Source organism: Enhydra lutris, unplaced genomic scaffold (genome assembly GCF_002288905.1).
Source record: "Enhydra lutris kenyoni isolate GAN:26980312 unplaced genomic scaffold, ASM228890v2 scaffoldscaffold29, whole genome shotgun sequence".
NCBI lineage: Eukaryota > Metazoa > Chordata > Mammalia > Carnivora > Mustelidae > Enhydra > Enhydra lutris.
The window spans coordinates 22,748,564-22,767,862 of NW_019154113.1; the positions used below are offsets into that span (position 1 = coordinate 22,748,564).

Here is a 19,299-nt window from a genome sequence, read left to right on the forward strand (position 1 = left end):
TAGCACCAGACATCACCACCTCATTCCCCACAGCTTCTGGAGGAGAAAGGAAAGCTTCCTTTTCTCAGCAAAAGTGTTGTTGTGCTTTGTTGCTTCTAATGATGCTCAGTTCCAATTCCTGAGCCAAATTCTGAGTCCATTGGTGGACCTGTGTGTGGGGAATGGGGAAGGGTCTAATTGACCAAAGGAGATTCTTAGTCATTTGGGCAGAAGAAGCAGAAAATGGGTATCAAATGTCCACAGTGCCGGCTGAGAAAGATCCCAACCACAAAGTTTCTGAGTTCAAACGCTACTGCCTCCTGGTAACATTGTTTTCTGGCTCTGTGGACACATCGTCCGAGAGCCTGTGTCCTGCCTGGGCTCAGAGATAAGCTGGGAGCCGTCCTAACCTCCCGTGCATCCCCAGCCCCAGAGCGGGGCCAGGCTGAGGTCGGCCATCAGAGAAACGGGAGCTGTGCTGGGTCTGTTCTTGCCAGGAGGCTAGCCGCTCAGCTGCCCCTGCCTCGGGCTTGGTGAGGGAGCTCCCCGACCCCATGCTTCTGAGAAAACAGAAGGACTTCAGCCGGGATAAGAAGTGGCTTGAATTTGAAGGGAGCGGCGTGCTTCCTGCAGCCAGAAATTCCTGAACTCGAGCTTCATGGGGCGGCTGCGAGGGTTTCCATGAGAAAAGGTGTCTCGCAAGGAAGAGGTTTGGAGAGCTGTTAGTGGTTACGAATTTCCTTAACACCTAGAGTGACGTGCACTTTCCTCTTCAGTATTCTGGAAGGCGATAGGTCACAGCTCAACAGTTGTGGAACCAAATTAAAGTGTCCAAGTACCAAGAGTCCAAGAGTCAAGCGTCTGTCATGGGATTTTTAAATCCGAGTTGTGTTTTCAGATTCACTAGAGCAGCTTCCCATTTACTGAATTCCTGCAGAAAATTATCTTTTAAAGGATGAACTGTTTCATAATTCGAATCATTTATGTCTAATGTGCCTGTTGTACAAATTTGGGGGTTCTTAGAGGCACGGTCCAGTTTCTCGCACTCCCTCACTCACCCATGCGCACATTCGATAAGACGTTTTGGAGCCGCCGCCACGTGCCGGGCCCTGCGCTGGGAGAGAGGGACGGAGGGTACATACCTGCCCCTCGCATTCAGGGAATGGACAAGACACCAAGAGTGAAAGCCCAGGGAGCCACGTGCTAGGAGGGGGGACCCCAGGCAGCCAGGAGGGCAAGAAAGACGGAGCCCGAGGCCAGGGAGCAGGAGACCAGAGAGAGCCATGAACACTTTGCAGAGAGGACCCTCCACCACTCCAAGGCCGGCCAGGCATCAGCTGCTGAGTGTGCCTGGGACCCAGGTCGTGGCTAGCTTGTGTCCGGGGAGGACCAGGCAGCCTCTGTTCCACATAGGAACAGTCTTGGGAAGGATGGGGCTTGTGTCAGGAGGTAGGACCTGACAGTAGGGGAAGATCAGGTCCAAAATGGCCTCGGCTGCTGGGCAGGGAAATTCAGATTTTCACCTTGAAGGAAATGGGGGGACTCTGAAGGATTTTAAGCAGATAGGAAGAAGAATATCCTGGGGCCGTAACGGGGGGTCGGGACCGTGGTGAGGGGTGGGCGGGGAGACCCACTAGGAAATGACTACGAAGTTAAACCACGTAAAAGTCGGGGGTCTCCCCAGCAGATACTCAATGTCTCACAGTTCTAGAGGCTGGATGGCTGACACCCAGGTATGGACAGGGCTGCTTTCTTCAGGGGCCGGGAGGGACAACCTGATCTTGCTCCCGCCTCCACTCCCCTAACTCGTAGCTGCATTACCCCCATCTCGAGTGCTCCCTGTGTGAGGCTCTGTTTCTTCATGTGGCTTCCTTTCCTTTGTGCGTCCACGTTCCTGTTCTCTCTTCTAAGGACTCTGGTCCCAGGATTGGGACCCACTGTACTCTGGTATGATCTCCTCTTAGCTAATTACACCTGCAATGACCCTATTTCCACACAAGGTCACATTCTGAGGTACCGGGGGTTAGGACCTCAACACATGAAATTTAGAGGGACGCGATTTAGCCCGTAATTGCCTTTTTTGAAATTTATGTTCTGTCATTTTATTGATAGTAATTCTGAGTTTTCCCCTAGAAAAAAGATATAACGATTTGAGGAATAGTAGCCTTTCCTATTTCTTTCCTATCTTATCACAGTTCCAAGGACACTGTTCTGTAAGCCTTCACTGACTTTGTAACCATTTGCTGGCAATAGGTAGGGATTTTAGTGAGTTTCTAAAAAAAGTTTAACATGTGCTCTAATCCTAGCAGCTAAACGGAAAGAGTTACCTGCTTCAGGATACAATAGACCCCTTTGATTTCATACTCCAGGTGGAGGCCAGCGGCGCCTACCTTACCTGCGATCAGACTCAGCCGTCTTCCAAGGTGTTCTTGATTTTTTGAAGATACAGCATTTATTGTGAAACTATCAGTAACCAAATAGTCCCCCCCAACCCCGGCCGACCGTAGATTGGATGAACATGGCAGGACTCAGGGCTTAGCGACTAAGAGCCCATCCAGAGAAGATTCAGAAAGGCGTGGGGGCCTCCATCCCACCCCTCGTACTAAATGAGCCTAGGGCAACCCACAAAGCTATGGATGGGGTAGCAGTTGGACCCCAGAGTCCCATGGACTCGAACTTAACCCCTCGATCTGATTTTCGGGAAGACGTGGCTTGGTTACCAAAAGGGAACTAAATGAAGTCAGGTGCCTCCTGGTATGACGCCGTGAAGGGGACACACCATCACTTGTTCCTGCGAAAGCTGCATCATCTAAATTTCATCCCAAGAAACAGTCAGGCAAACCGAAACTTAAGCATACGGTGCAAACAGTGCGCCCTCATTCTTCAACGCAGTCGGCGCCATAAAGGAAAATGAAAAGCTGAAGGACAGTTCCAGATTACAGGAGACAAAAGACGCCGACATCTAAGTGCAATGCCTGATTCTGGATTGGATTCTGGATTGTTGAAAGAAGTTTCTAGAAAGGACAATATTGGGACAGTTGGCAAAATTTGAATATATGTTTTAAGTTAGGTAATAGTGCTGTAGCCATGTTAAATTTCCTGAATTTGATCACGACGCTCTGGTTGTGTAAGAGATTTTTCTTGTTCTCGGGAGATACGTGGTGCAGTATTTGGGGCTGAGGCGTTGTAACCTCTGTAATTTACTCTCGAATGGTTCAGGAAGAGCTAGAATAAGAAATAATGAGGATGGGTGACTGCACTCAGCGGTGCTGTACTGTCACTTGAAAGTTGCTGAGACACTAGATCTTAAAACTTCTCATACAAAAAAACATAACTATGTGAAGTGACAGACATCTTAATGAACTTTATTGTAGTAATCAGTTCCAAATACGCATGTTTTCCCATCATCATGTTGTCCACTTTCAACTTCCACAGTGTTATGGCCAATTACACCTCAAGCTGGAAAACAAACTAATAAATGTCCCCAAATACTGAGGGTCTCATTATGCAGTCTGTAAACAGAGAGAAAGATCAAGCAAATGTGGCAAAATGTCAACACTAAATAAATCTAGGTGGCAGGTATGAGAAAGTGTATTGTAATTTTCTCACAATTTCTGTATCCTTGAATTTTTTCCTGAAAATAAAAGTTTAATTGAAGAAAAAGAGACGGGCCTGCATAGGCCACTCGTCTAAGGGCACTGGAGTATCACAAGGGTGAAAATTCCCAGCAGGAAGGGGACCTGAGACAAATGTATTGTGAGATCATCTCTTGGAAGAATGCGGATGTGGTTGGGGAAAAATGCTGGGACCTAGGCAGAGAGATGGTGTTCCCAAGAGTGACCTATAGGATCAACAGGCGATTGCGGTCCGTGTGTGGCCTTTGGGGGAAGGTCCTCCTCTGCTCTTCTCATTGAACTTCCTCATCTCTCTTCTAAATAAAAACCAAATGCACATTTTCTAAGTGTTGAAAGGAGAACCAAACGATTAGCCTTTGTTTTTACTCTGGTGCGGCCGGATGGACACCCTTGAACAGGTCATTTCGTTCAGTGGGCAGGCTTTAAATGGGTATCTACTCTGTGCCCGGCGCTGTATTCGATGCTGGGGACAGCATGGGTCCTCCCAGAGCGTGTAGTCTGCTGGTATGTGGCAGACACAGGGTTGCCAACCTCACCGATGTTCCCTCGTCTTCCTTGCTAATAAAAACTCCAATTTTGGGGGCACCTGGTGGCTCAGTGGATTAAGCATCTGCCTTTGGCTCAGATAGTGATCCTGGGGTCCTGGGATGGAGCCCTGCATCGGGCTCTCTGCTCTGCGGGGAGACTTCTTCTCCCTCTGCCTGCTGCTCATGCTTTCTTTCTCTGACAGATAAAATAAATGAAATCTTTAAAAAAATAAACAAGTTCACGGAGCTCTAATTCACCCATTTTAAAACCTTTTTATTTTGTGATCTTTGTAGATTTAAATGCTGTTGTAAGAAGTAATAGAGAGGCTGCGTACTCTTCACCCAGTCTTCCCCGATATAACAAAGCACAGTAACAAAGTAAGGATATGGACATTGATACAATCTTTTCACCTTTCAGACTGCTGCTCCTTTGCCAGGCCCCTGTGTGTGTGTGTGTGTGTGTGTGTGTAGTTCTATGTGATTTTACCACTCATGTGACCATGACCACAGTGAAGATACAGACCATTTCCAACGGTCCGTCATGCTGCCCTTTTATGATCTCACCCACTTCCCTTCTAGGCTGCGCTCCTCCGCCCTCCCTGAGCCCCTGGCCAGCGGCTCACCTGTTCTCCGTTTCTGTAATTTCCACATTTTCAAGAATGTTGTGCTAATAGAACCGTACTCTATAGAACTTTTTAGGATTGGCTTTTTTCCTTCACCTTCCTTCCCTGGAGGTCCATCCGGTTGTTGTACTATTAGTTTCTTCCTTTTTATCGCTGAGTCTCCTCCACCCTGAGGATGGGCCACAGTTCGTTTAACCACATGCTTTTACCACGTTTGCCACTTCACCCACTGAGCCACCCAGGTGGCTAAAGATCTTTGCTTTTTTTTTTTTTTAAGGCAATAATGAGTCCAGCCCCAGGACACATGGTGATTGATCTAAGTTAGTGCTTCTCAGTGGAATCAAGACATTCAGAAAACAGGAGGGTGTTTTTGGTTGTTGCTGTAGTGGGGGAGCACTTTCGGCGGAGTTAACAAACGTCAGGCTGCCTGCACCCCACAGCGCACAGCTACACAGGAAAGAAGCAGACGAGCGCCCCCACAGAACACGCTGCCAGGTATTTGGGTGCATAACACACTCACAAATAGAAAAGCGAGAACAACAGATTTGTTTACAAGTATATGAGCCTAAAACTTAATGCCATTTACAAATAAAATTAATCTGGGTAAGGTTTTAATGTACACTGAATTTCCCAGGTATGCAAATATCGCGTAGAAAGAGGAAAGCTTGTAATTTACTTTGTTTGGCACTTTACCAAGAATTGTTCACTATTTCAGAAAATCAACAGCGACAACGCTTCCAGCATTGGAGTCATCGATTCATTTATTACTCTCCCCCTATGGCCTGTATGATATCACGTATGTGCGCTTATCATATATATGCCTTCATGATATATATTTATGCACTATATACTTCATCCTTATTTTGAAATGTCAAATGTAAATGAAAAAGCGTTTAATATTGTGTTCTGTAAAGCCACTGTAAGTAGACGCTAGCATCTGAGACACCATTACATCATATAGTACAGACATGCCTGTGTCCTATATATTGTAACAGTATTTTCTAATCAGTTACTTTTGTCTTTCCTTTATATTACAGTTAGGGCATCATGTAGATTATTTTATTGTTTTGTGCAAGTTATTGGTGAATTTCATGCCAGGGTAGTAAAGGATACACTCCAAAATCATACGCCTTGAATGGGTGTTGGGTTTGATGGGGTGGAGAAGGACTGATTTGATTTCTGGTCAAAGAGAGGTCTGGAGAGGATCTTCGGAAGTCATGTTGGTAAAAGGAGAGAGATGCTCTGGGGCGCCCAGCTGGCTCAGGGGCGCGTGGGACTCTTCATCTTGAGGTTGTGAGTTCAAGCCCCAAGTTGGGCATGGAGACTACACTAAGAAACAGTACTAAGAAGAGAGAGGTGGTCTGCACCAGCTCCCCCCTGCTTTGGGAAGTTGTAGGACACCATTATGTTTCTGTATGACGGGGTCATCCTACAACCACGAGGTGACAGGATCCTTGATGGTGTGACCGAACTGCAGCAGCGGCCGGGGACAGCTCTTGTGGGTTTTGTCACAGGAGATAATTACAGGTCTGTATTGGTTAAGCCACTACTCCTAGGGTACTCTCCCATACAACTCTCCCATACATCTAACCGGAATGTGTGAAATACCGTAAATCTGCAATTGCAATCAAGTGTAATGAAGTGCATTATCTACAATATAGGATAGGGAAGCATTTTTTTTTAAATTAAGATTTTATTTATTTGAGAGAGAGTACGAGCAGGGTAAGAGACAGACGGAGGAGGAGGCTTCTTGCCAAGGAAGGAGCCTGATGGGGGGTGGGAGTGCTCAGTCCCAGGACCTTGAGATCAAGACCTGAGCCAAAGGCAGACACTTAACCTACTGAGCCACCCAGGGGCGCGAGAGGGAAGCGTGTCTTCACTTTCCCAAAGACTCGGGGCTGGGAAAAGTCAGCAAATATTTCCCGTCGGAAACGCTATCCGGACTAGGGCCTGAGGAGGAGCCGGGTTGGCCGGAGAGGGCAGAGGTTATCACAGTGAGCGCGGTGATTCTGCCCAGAGAGGTTCTCTGGGGCACCCAGAGGTGTGAGGCAGCCGACCCCGAAGGACTCGCGGAACCTGTGGGCTTGCTCGTGCACGGGAACCGAGGGCGAGGCCCGAGTCGCTGCGTGCCGCTGGCTGAGTCTGTTCACCGCGGGGAAGTGAAGGCTGCAGTCCGCGGTGCCCGGCGCCCTCGGCGAGCTCGTCTCACCTCTGCAGCGCGGCGGGAGCAGGCGGTCGGGCTGGACGGGGCGGAGCGCAGATCGGGTCCGCACCGATCCCAGGACGACGCGTAGGTTTCGGGCTCGGACCGCGGGTGCACGGTGCTGCCGCCCGCCGAGGCAAGCATTTGGGAAGGACTCGTGGGCCTGGGGGCACTCGGGAGTGTCCTGGGGAGACGCTGGGTCCGGGGTGTCTGTGGACGTGGCGCCGGAGAACACGCACGTCTCCGGACTCCGGCGCCGCAGGCTGGGGAGCGGCACGAGCGCGGCCGGAGACCCAGGCGGGGCGGGCCGGGGACGGGGCTCGGGGCGCAGCGCGGAGCCCTGGTGTCTCCGGACACCCCGACGCCGAGCGGCCGGCACAAGCAAGCGCAGCCTCCGGGGCGGGAAGGGAGGAACCCGGCCATCCGCCGAGGCCCTCGGAAGCTGCCGGGAGGCAAGGCCTGGGAACCGGCTCGGCCCGCGCCCCGGACCCTCGGCGGCTGGGCGGTGCGGGCTCGCGGGGGCCGGGGCTGGGGCAGAGCGACGCGGGGAAGCCGAGCGCAGCGTCGGCGGGTGGCGGCGCGGCTCCTCCGGAACTCGCCGCCCGAGCTCCGCCCCCAGCCCGAGCACCGCTCCCACTCCCGAGCGCCCCGCCCACTCCCGAGCGCCCCGCCCACTCCCGAGCGCCCCGCCCACCCCCGAGCACCGCCCCCCTCCCCGAGCACCGCCCCCCTCCCCCCTCCCCCGAGCACCGCCCCGCGTCTTTCTTTGTTTCCTCGTCCGGAAATCTCGCGACAGCCGCGCGGCAAATCTCGCGAACGCAGCCGGCCGGGCGCCGCGGCTCTCGCGGTGTTTGCGCGAGACAGCCCCTTCCTGCTCCCCCGCCGGTCCGCCCGCCTTCCACCCCTCTCCCCGCCCGGCCTCCCCCGCCTTCCCCCGCGGGCCCCCTCCGCGCAGGGATACTATGCTCTCCGGCGATGGACGCCCCCGGTGCAGGTCAGTGCCCGCTCGGTGCCGCGCGGCTCGCTCCCCTCGCCGGGGTTCGCTCGGCCGAGGTTGGCGAGCTCGGGCCGCGCTCCCTGGGGGCTCCCCGCCGCCCTCGCCTGGGCCTGGGGCCTGCGCGGGGCCCGCCGCTGCTCGGCAGTCCTGGCGGGGGTCCCGCGGGCCCCTGCTGGGCCCCGCCGCCCGCCCGGGCCCCTCCCTCTGCTGCGGCCGCGGGCCGGGGTGGGGGCGGTCAAGGCCGGGCTCCGGTCAGCCGGCTCCCGGCGGTGCGTGCGGCGGTGGGTCTCCCCACCCTCATGACCTCCCTGCCCCTCCTGCTCCCTCTGCCCCTGCTCCGGGTCCTCTGCTCTTCCTGCCCCCTGCTTCCCCTGCCCCCCTGCTCCCGGTCCCCTGCTTTTCCTGTCCCCCTGTCCCCCCTGCCCCCTTGCTCCTCCTGTCCGCTACTCCCGGTCCTTTGCCTCCCGGCCCCTGGCCCCCTCCCCCCCGCCCCCTGACTCTCCTGCCGCTCCTGCCCTTCCTACCGCCTGCCTCTCCTGCTCCTCCTGTCCCTGCTGCCCGCCCCCTGCCCCCCTGCCCCCCCCGCCCCTGCTTCCCTCCCCCATGCGCTTCCTGCCCCTTGCTCCTCTGTCCCTTTGCTCCCCCTTCCCCCCACCCCCAACATGAGAGGGAACACTCGTGCTGTCTGATGGGGCTGTGTTCCTGCCTTCTCCCCTGGGCTCAGGGCGCTGCCCTCACGGAGGGTCTTGCCCACCCACAGCCATGAGTCTGCACAAAAGACCTGATCTGAAGGTTCTTCTCCACCCGCCCCCCCCTCCAGGACGTTGGGAGCTGGGGAGCCCTCCAGTGAGACCCCCAGGTTCATGTGATGCAAAACCAGAAAGAGTGTTGCCTTGGCGAGAATCTTGATTTATCCAGATATTTTCTCGTTCATTTCTACCTTCAGTCTAAGACTAGTGGTCTTCCCTGCTAAGTTTTGTGTTTTGGTGTCCTTTTGATTTTGTCCACGTTGTTGAATGCTGTGTAAAAATCTGTCTTTCGGTTATTTTTTAAAAAAATCAATCCTTCTGACAGTTGTCAGGTTTTCGGATCGTTCTGTACTTAGCATTTTTCAGGACTTGTCTTCCTAAAAGGCCTGTACATCATTTAAATCATTCTTGTTTTTCCTTCCCTGGTATTCTTTGTTACCACATTTCAGGAGTTGATTATCTTACCTGTCTCTGTTTGACAGGAGTTATAATTTGAGCTGTGTTGTCCAATACCATGGATCCTGGCCATGTGTGATTCAATTTAAATTAATAAAAATTAAATTTTAAAGTTCACTTCCCCCGTGGCTACAGCCACATTTCAAGTGTTTAGTAACCACTTGCGGCCTGTGGCTGCCCTACTGGACAGCGCAAGTAGAGAGCATTTGCAGCACTGCAAAAAATTCTTTTGGACAAAGCGGGTTTCCAGTTATTTTCATTTTAAATTAAAGCACTTTGTAGCTGTTTTTAATGAAAGTATAATTTTTTTTTTCAGGATATGCTTTTGAATACCTTATTGAAACATTGCATGACAGTTCACGTAAGAAGTTCTTCAATGTACCTAGACTTGGAGGCACCAAGTATGGTAATGTTGCTTAATTTGGGGGGGTTTGTTTAGTTTGTAATAATAAAAATGCATTTGTTAAGCTGAACTGAAGAAATGTTAAATTACTCTCACCATGTTGTAACAGGCAAACCTACAGTAACCTCTTACAATTTAAAAACTCCTCTCAGAACAACTTTTGTTTGAGGGTGCACGTCCATCCCTTTACTTCTCATTTAAAAATGTAAGTTAATTTAGCCATGACTTTTTTCCATGGAGAAACTAGTGCAATTTAAAAACAACAACAAAAAAACCTGCTGATGTTATTCTACATCTCTTAAGTGCATGCTTTACCTTTTCAAGAGAACAGAGCCCAGGATTTTTTACCTGTCCTACGTGGGTAGGACTCGTCATCGGGCCCCCAATCAGAGTGGTGCTCTGGGGCTGGGCATGCTGTGTCCTTGCCTGTGCGCCACCTTTGGGCAGCCCTTTCACTGAGATCTCAGGAGAGTGAACTTGGCTCACCTAGGGAACTGGGTGGAAGTCTTGACTTTGTTGACAGTTGAGCACCTGAACCAGCCAATGAAGGCAACACCTGTTGGAAGAGTGGTTTTTGTGTGTGTGGATTTTCCGGGAAAACTACTAGGAAAATAAATGCCAAATCTCTTTTAGTGCGTTTTGGAGGGAGCATTTCTTTTAATCCTTTTCCTTGTACTATTTAATTGAGGTTACTTCTGTGATTTTTCTGTAGATTTTGATGTATTTAAATATTCTAGACTGCCACTAGCAGTTTTTCTTGTACATTGTGAGAAAATTTAAATATTTTGTAGAAGAAAGCTGTCTTAGAAATAGGTTGCTTTTATAAATAAGAGGTTCAGCAGAATGAGAGCAGCCATTTCTACCATGTTTAGGTGCCGGCATTCGTATCAAGAGAGGTTGGTTGTCTCTGTAAGTGCCGCGTGTCTTTAATTCACAGGGATTTCATCCTTTTCGCCAATGACGAGTTCCTGTTACTTTTGAAAAGGGAACACCTCAATTGCTTATACATCAGAAAGATTTTTTATTTCGCTTTACTTCCTTGTAATACCTAGTGATTCTGTCCTGGAAGATTCTTAATCCATATTTTATAGCTTAATAAATACTAGAAGAACATATGTGCAGATAGTTTAGAAATTGGGTGTAAGTTCTTTCTGTGGATCATTTGTGGAGATGTGCCCACATGAAGATGGTCTATATTTCTGAAATGCAGAAAATCAGCAGGAAACTTTGAAAAATAATTAAAATGCACTAAGAATGGTTTATGATGTAAAAGCTAAATTTTCTCTGGAAAATAAGTTTTCCTAGGCATCTAGAGATAACTGGTTTCAGAGTATCCAGGGTTTTTATAACCACGGAAAATACAGTAATAACACAGCTGTAAATAGAAATGCTTTCAAAGCAGAGATTTGGCTTTTATTTCCCTGGGATTAAAGCCCTGTTTTATTCATGGAGTGGTTATTATGAAAGGCTTATTCATAATTACAAGAGCAATTTCTTAGTAGTTACTTGAGGGAATAAAGTTTGAAAGCAGAACTGACTTGCAGAGAGGAGTAACTGGAGCAGCAGGTTGTTTTGCTTGTTTATCATCAGAGCAGAGCGTGTGTGTCACCTTCTGGAGAGACCACATTGAGTGTCCTCACTGACCTGCGCTCGGGGGTTATCCTGCACTCGGGGTGTCGCTTGGGGCTGGGCTTTGGGCCCCTATACCGGTGCCGGCCGGGTGGGGAGCCTGCCATGGTGTGCTCCCTGCTAGTGGGGGTTGAGGGGGCGAGTGTGCTCCGTCCTCTCCTGTCCCGGGGAGGACAGACAGACGGGATGAGCTCCTGGCAGCCCCTTGCTCGCGTGTCAGGAATGCTTGCAGCACCGGGACCTGAAACCCTTCCGAACGATGACTTTAACAAATGGAGCAGAAATCCAGAGTTGGCAGACTGGGGCTGTGGCGCAACAGGGTCGGCAAGGACCAGGAGCCAGGCTTCTTGTTTTCTGTTTTGGTCTCATGCTTTTGGTGGCAGATCCTGGTGCACCTACAGGCCCTGCCCAAGTTCTAGGCCACTGGAAGGGGAACGGGGAGAAGAGCTCCTGAGGGGCCCTGCATCTCTGCGGCCAGAGTGTCCGGAAGACAGAGGGGGTAGCCTTCTGGCATTTAGGGGTGATGGCGCAGAGAGAAGCGCTTGCACAGTTGGGGAACAAACCGGCCTGGACTCCTTCCCTGGATGCCTCCTCTTCCTCTGTCTGTCTTTCCATGGGGCACAACACAAATCATTTGATTGCTGCTTTTTTACTGCTGTTTTATCTTTTTGCTTCCCAGGCTTTGCCTCATGGGATGTTTACGGAAGTGGACACGTTGCGCACGTCGATTCCATTTTGGCCTTATATAACTTCACTTACAGCAAACCGCCTTTTTAGGGATCCAGAGCTGCCTGTGTGGCCTTGGAGCACACTGACTGCGGCCTTGGAGATGTTGAGTAGCTGTTCCTGTGAAAATAGACCTGTTTCCGAGGGGGGGCAATCATTGTCCCGGAGAGTCAGAGGCTGCTTTCTGTAGGAGTGAGGCCTCGAGCTGCTGGGGACCAGAGGGCTCATAGAGGACAGTCCACACTTGGGGAGTTAGGTGCAGGGCAGGCCTCAAACGGGTGGAAGGGAAGGTGAGGAGGGTGGGGGAGGCCGTGGAGGGCTGCTATCCGGAGGCCTGTTGCGGAGACTAGCTGTCCCTGAGCAGCGGGGCCCCTGTCGTCCGTTCTTCAGCTCCGCCCAGCCACCCCGTCTTCTCCCTCCCTGACCAGCAGAGCCAAGGCTGGGTTTTCCAAATCCTAACTTGCAGTCTCTGAAAAAAAAGTCTTACGTTTTTAGAGGTGTTTTTATTGTTTATAAGGAATTAGAGTGGGGTTGAGAATTGCAAAAAGACCCCATTACAGGCAATGCGGAAACAGTCTTGTTGTGTAGGTACAACTATATGTAAATGTGCTACTTTGAACAGAAACGCATGTGATGTGTGTTGGTTCATAACCTTTGCTCATTTGTGCACTTGCTATCTTGTGACCATCTTTCCGTGTCCTGGAATGCTGGTGTCCCGTGCTGTCTGGAGTCTGCTTGGTTCCTGAGTCAGGGAGCGTGAGTTCAGGTAGTGGGATAACTCGACTTCGCGGCAGCCTCTGATGGCCACATGGCCCATGTGGGTGCACCATGGCCTCGTCCATGTTGACACACTGCTGTTCTGTATGTGTGACCTTGCAATTTCGATGCGGGCTTGTCATTCTGTAGGGTTAGTGGGTTGGAGGTGTGCCGTTCTCCCTGCCCTCATCAACGTTTGTCTTTTCTACTTTTACTGTATACTGTGTGTTCAGTCTTCACCCTTGACATAAGGAACAGAAACTTGGAGAAAAATGTTGCAATTTCCAGACATCCGAAGACGCAGGCAGAAAGCACAGTCAGCGCTCGTGGGGACCAGGGTTTCTAAGCCAGAGGCTGTTCCTTTTGTCACTTGAAGGCTGCCTGGTGTCTGTCCCTTTGCCCTGCAGTCATCTGTCTCTGCAGCCGGCTTACTCATTTTGTGTAAGGCCCAGAGTAGCCACTCTTGGGTATGCTCTTACCATTGTCTTAACTGGCCACTTAAGACTGGTTGTGGCCAGAACTGACTTTTTTGCCTATTTCTTTAGCCTAGTTTGTCTGGGCTTGTAATATGGTCTGTTGCCGGAGCAGTTACCTTGCTAGGAGGGACAGAAGTCTGTGTTTTCTAATCGTGTCTCTGCCCTGGACTCTGGAGGTGGGCTGTGAGGTGGGTTAGCAATGAAATAGTTCGCTTGGTGTGTTGACACACAGTGCATACCTTTCCAAGGATTACTTTTACCTAATATGATTCTACTATTCCAGGTATGACCATAGACTCACTGACCCTTCACATTTTGTTCCAAGGTTCTGTTGATTTTATCTTTGCTTTTGTTGACGTTTTCCATTCTAGATTCGGCCCTTTGGGTGGCCAAGAAGAGACACCCGCTACCTCAAATGAAGTAAGATTGTCATGATGCTGAGCTCCCAGGCTGGTGAAATGTGGTTATATCTCCAGAAAAAGGGCCAGAATTGAGGAAGCTCTGTATTTTCTCTCTCGAGGCTTCAGATTTTCTGTGCCCTCTACTGCACTGTAGCCCAGCCTCCTGCCTGCTGACTATACGGGGCCCCTTAATGGCAGCCTCAGCCCCTAGCTTAGCTCTGAACACCTTGCTGGTTAAGTCTGCGTACTTACTGATTGCAAATTCCTGGGAAAGGAATGTAATTGTTCTCGTGTATTTTCCCTCCTGAGGCTTTTGGTCACCGACCTGCCCAGGATTGGCTCTGGCTTCCGTGCTGTAGCCAGGGAGGTAATGGGACACAGAGGACTGTCCGTTCCATGGGTGGCTGTTTGCACAGGCTTCACAGAGGTGCGTCTCCTGGTTAGCAGCTGCTGCCATATGACATGCCCACCAGGAGAGAATGGGGAGAGTGGGTGTTTCTGCACTCTCATCAGTAATGGTACAATTCTTCTTATCTTTTCTGCCTTTGTCAGTGGGGAAAAAAATCTGGAAGAAGCAGGAATTGGATTTCTGTTTTTCTGCCTTTTTAGATTCTATTTGTGGCAGTATTTTTTTTTTTTTTTAAACAGGTCAGTTCTTTATTGGAAATCTATCCTATCTGGCTTGGTACTAGTTAGAGACAGAAATGAAACCTGGACTCTGATCTGATGTGGGCGTGAGTTAATCCTGTGGCCAGATCTGAGGGGGTTACGAGACCTTCTGGAACACTTTGTTAATCTTTTCTCCAGGCTCCTGGCTTTGACCAGGGTTTCTAGGTTCACTCTGTAGCTCCTCAGGTGAGTGCTTGCCCACGGTCCTGCCCCTATCTCTCAGTCTGGACTCCAGAGCTACCCTCCTTGGGGCTTTAGGCAAGTCTCGAGTGTTCGTGACTTTTCCTCCTTCCTTCGCTGGTGTGTCTTCCATCCCACTTAGTGTCTCCGGGCCCGGCTGTCAGCCAGTTCATGTTGCTGTCTCCTTTGGGTGATTTCTGCACCTGTTTAAACTTGGAATTTTCACGTGTGCAAAATGAACAAAACCCTTTTACATGGTCTGCACATCTTCATAATATTGCTTTATGGTGGGCAGAAAAGATGGTCTTATCTGCCCTTTTTACACATGGGGAAAATGAGTCTAACAATTAAGAACTAGCCCAGCATCACATTCTCTTGTAAATGAAATTTGGTCTTAGACCCCTCTGTCTTCTGCTTGCAGACCAGTGCTGGATTTCCCTACTCCGCACCATTGTTTCCCAGCTTGAGAGCTGGAGTCAGAGAGGTGCTGGCGTGGAGTACTGACCGTGTCCGTGCTATAACGAGTTCTGTCACTGTCTGCTTAAACAAGGTCCTGCTACCCGTACCTTAACCGTCTCTGTGGTGGAGGAGAATCTTGAATGTCCCACTGATCATGAAGGGGGTGCTTGTGGGCTGTTGGTGGAGGCTGCGTGCCTGTGCTTGCGGGGACCACGGACAGTGCCACCGCGACAAGCCGGCGATCCTGGTGGGGATGGTGGCATGTATGAAGGGGCAGAAGTGGGAGGCTGGTGTTGTAAAATTTTTTCAAACTTATTTTAAGAAGCCAGAAATTTGGGTTTTCATATGAAAAAGTTATGGTTTTTCAGTGTTGGAAATTAAACTGAAAATGTTAAAATGCTACGGGACAAGCACGGTCCGTCCGCAGACCAGGAGTGTGATCCCCACACTAGGAGGTGAGCTGTACTGCCCAATCGCAGTGGCAGCCGGTTTGCCTTGAATGGGCTGCTCTGCGGTCCCTGAGGCCTGTTGTGCTGTGCCACATAGTAGACCTCAGCGTCTTTTCTCAGAGTCCGAGCCGCCTGTGGGATCTTCCGCTAATCGATCACAAGGGTATCATTTGTTACCAGCTCATTTCAGAAGTGTGATAACACAAATTACCTACTTTTGCTAGTCTAAGTTACCCACTTGTCGTGGTTCCCATGTGTTGTTCGTTACCTGTCCATCTCGTCGTCACACAGAAAATTAAGGTTTGATCTCAGAAGTTGAGACTTAATTAAAATGAACACCTTTTCTGCTTCATCACGGACGTTCTAAGTGAAGCAGGTATTTTGTGCGAAAACAAGCAGGCGATGAGAACGAGGACAGGTTGGTCCCACTGCCTTGAGCTCTGCTGGGACGCCAGCTGTGCGCCCACTGTTGTTCTGGCGCCATCAGTGCATGTCTCAAAGTGGTGACAAAGCACATAATGTCTGAGTTGACTTTGCAGGTTCCGGAAAGAATTTTAGGGGCCTTCTGGAGTCCGGGGACCACTGGCATGGGGTAAGCATGGAGGCAGAAGGCGAGCAAGAGGATCTGAGTGAGAAATGCTGTGGTGGATGGGCAAGATTTGGGGGTAGCGCTAGAAGTGGACAGATTCAAAAGATGTGTGAGTGGTGTCAAGGACGCTGCCTAGTTGTGATGGCGTGCGCCTCGGGTGGGCTCTGGTGCTGTTTACTGAGCTGGGGGACACCAGAGGAGGCGGTATGTGGGGTGGGCGGGGGATGTCCCAGGGATCCGTTTAGGTACTGGTGAGTTTGGGAACACAGCTGTATTCAAAGACTGTGGTTCTGGAGCCCAGAAGACCCAGACTGTTGAGGAGGGTTTTGAGATCATTGGTGCAGAGTCTTTTGAGGCCACAGGAATGATGAAGACTCTTGAGGGGGGCAGTATGGTGAGAAAAGAAGTGAGCTAGCTGTGAAGTCTCAGGAACTCTGACGATTGAGGAGCAGGCAGAGTACTGCGGGGAGGAGGCCCGGCTGGCTCAGTCGGTAGAGCATGTGACTCTTGTTCTCAGGGTTGTGAGTTCAAGGTCCACGTTGGGCATAGAGCTTACTTAAAAAATCACAAAAATCAAAATAGGCAAAGGAGTAGAGGCTGGCTAGGAAGCCAAAACAGGGCTGCCAGAAAGTATTAAGGACTGTAAAGTATTAAGGACTCCAGCAAACTGGAGGCAGACGGGTGTAAAGGATCTTGAATTTTCCTCTCCTTGCAAGTTAACAAAGTAGCCTGACTTAGTTTCATAAGTGTGGGCAGTAGCCGCGAGACTCTTGGATCAGAGACAGTGGATGGTTTATTACCCACAGCAAAGCAGTACCAGCATTTCTGTCAGTTTCCCAGGCCCCCGTTTCTCCTGGTGAGTTTGAATAGGGCCAGATAATGCGTGTAACATGCACAGTGGTTGTGTTGCAGGAAAGAAGCTCAGATTAAGGGGACCCAGATCTTTCATAATGGACAGTAGGTATGCTTACTTTTTCTTGAGAAGGAGATGCTATCCGTATCTTCAAGGCCATTCACTGTATTAACTTTGAAGAATATTCTGGAACAAAGGCAGTTCCTGTGCTTGCAAGTCATGGTGAACTATGAGGTGGGAGACGGGGAACATGGTCTTCCCACAGCCCGTTTGAAGTGGGGGGCGGTGTGGGAGCTGGGAGGAGGAGTGTGACAAGGGCCGGAATAGCTGGCTCTCGAACTGTGCTGAGGGGGGTGTCACTGGTGTTTTAAGGCTAGAGATCAGGTTAGTGTGGACAGAACAGTGAGTGGAAGTCTGGAGAAACGGACTTCGAGAATAGGGTGATTCTCAGAAAACCTTGTCCAGAGCTTCAGAAAGAAGTCACGGCGCTGCGTGTCTCACTGGGGCTGGAGGCCACCGCCTGTGGAGAGCCCGGTGGAGGGCTGTGTTGCGGGCCAGAGAGGGGCTGGTGGGCGACTCCACGTCCTGCCAGGTGCCAGCAGCCGGGGGGGGGGGGGGGGACTTGGTAGGGCCACCGCTGCCTTCTCAGATGGGGAAGGAGAGGCTCCCCAGCAGCTGGGCTCGTGGGCGCCGGGGAGGAGCAGGAGGTCGGGTGGTCTGGCGGGAGAGAGGAGCCGCTGTGTGGGGAGCGCAGGGGAAGGCAGAGAAGCCCCGTTGAGGTCGCTCGGTGCTCACGCTGACCCGGTTGTCTCCGGGGTCGCGGGGTCCTGTTCCTCCCTCCTCCTCCACAGGTCAGCACCGCAGAAACCACAGTGACTGTCATAGCCGCGGGCCGGGACTGAGAGCCTCCTGCGCCGCTGTGGGGAGGCGGGTGGGGCAGCCACTCGGGAAGGTGGGCGCGCGCTTGGCTAAGACGCTGCCGGTGACTCGCCGTGTGACCCGGCGGTTCCGTCGGAGCAGCCTGCCCAAGGGCAGCGACAGCGCTGACCCGCACGCAGACTCCGGAGGAGTGATCCCAGCAGCGCGGCCCCGGCCTCCACGGGGTGGGGTGGGCAGGATGGCGGTGTGCACTGCGCCGCTCTCCCGCGGGAACAGGGCCTGAGCGCGTGCGGGCCCTCGTCGTGGCGTGGATGCGCTCGAGCGCGCTCGGGGAGGGTAGCCCGACGCCCCCGGCCCCCCAGCCGGAGACCGCAGGGCTGGCTTCCCGTGGTGGGGGTGGACGGGGAGCGGCTGTGAGCCCGCGCTCTGGACGCCCCCCGGGGGGGACGGGCCGCGGTGCAGGGAGAGCACCCGGAACGCTGCCCCCTCGCAGGGCCCTTGCTGTCCTTAGCGGCCTGAAGGCCGCCGGCCTCCGGGTTGGCTCCTCGGTGAAGCGTCTGCCTCCGCCTCGGGTCGTGAGCCCAGGGCCTGGCGTCCAGATCCGCCAGCCAGCGAGCCAGCGAGATAGAGAGAGAATGGGCGCATGCGTGAAGCGGGGGTGGGGGGGGCGGTGTGAGGGGCAGGCGGACGGGTGGTGTGAGGCGCGGAGGGACGGTGTGGAGGCCGCACGTCGCCCTCACTCCTTGCATTTGGCCGCGGGAGGTTACAGCTGAGTGAGCCACACGTGCGGCCTCGTGCATCTCGGTGACAGACCAGCCGGTTCCCGCCGACGTTCTTGTAGCGTGCGTGTTTGCTCGGGCTTTTGCGTGCGATACTGAACTTCCAAGTGATGGAGTTAAAAGCCCGCGAGACCACTAAGGTGATGACGGAAACAGCAGCCCCGGCCCCCGAAGAAGGCCACAACTCCCGGCAGAATCGGGTGGTGCGGCGGTTCCTCTGTCCCGCTTCTGCTGACCGCATGCCGCCTGGACGTCCTTGCCTGCCCGGGCGGGGACCGCACTGCGTCTGCTGCACCGGGGACCCCGCGTCCCACATGCGTGTCTCCTCCCCGCCTCCCTCCCGTCGCGCCCGCCCTGGGAGCGCGGTGTCGGAGGCCTTGCCTGAGCGACTGGGGTTGCCCGTGGCCAGAGCTCTCTAGGCTGGAAACGGTTCGGTTTTCCCTTGGAGTTCGGAAGGCTTCGCTCCGTGGCCGCTTAGCTCTGCGCCAGCCCTCGAGACACCCGGGCTGTCCCGCGTCCCAGTCTGCGCCTCCGGTCCCCCCCACCCCCACCCCCATGGGCTTGGTCGTCCCTGTGCTGTTGGCCAGAGTCTCTCGAGTCGTGTCTGCCTCTCTCTGTTCTTGTGGGTTTATGGCTTTATTTCTTTACTCTTCTTTCAGTGGATTTCAGGAGCAAGTGGACATAATTGCCAAGTTTGCTGTATTTTATTAGAAATTTGAATAAATGCTTTTTGTGAAGATCTTTAAACAAAAAATATTCCTGTCGTCGTTTTTCCAGAACGGTTAACTACATAGAAAACCGGTGTGTGTGTTTGCTTCTGTGACAGTGTTTCCTTCCTCAGTATTTCCGAGTGTTTCATCAAAACATCTCCGCCCCGCGGTT

The 19,299-nt window shown here is 52.1% G+C and overlaps 1 protein-coding gene across 1 annotated transcript in view; it reads left to right on the forward strand.

Moving 5' to 3' along the window:
• The first annotated feature begins 7,875 nt into the window (after positions 1 to 7,875).
• The window catches only part of LOC111152533 (iron responsive element binding protein 2), a 42,282-nt gene continuing 30,858 nt past the window's right edge, over positions 7,876 to 19,299 (forward strand). The window contains exons 1-2 of the mRNA XM_022511020.1: positions 7,876 to 7,961; positions 9,486 to 9,575. Of these exons, the coding sequence (XP_022366728.1) occupies positions 7,943 to 7,961; positions 9,486 to 9,575 (109 nt within the window). The 5' untranslated portion in view covers positions 7,876 to 7,942. The remainder of the gene's footprint in view (positions 7,962 to 9,485; positions 9,576 to 19,299) is intronic.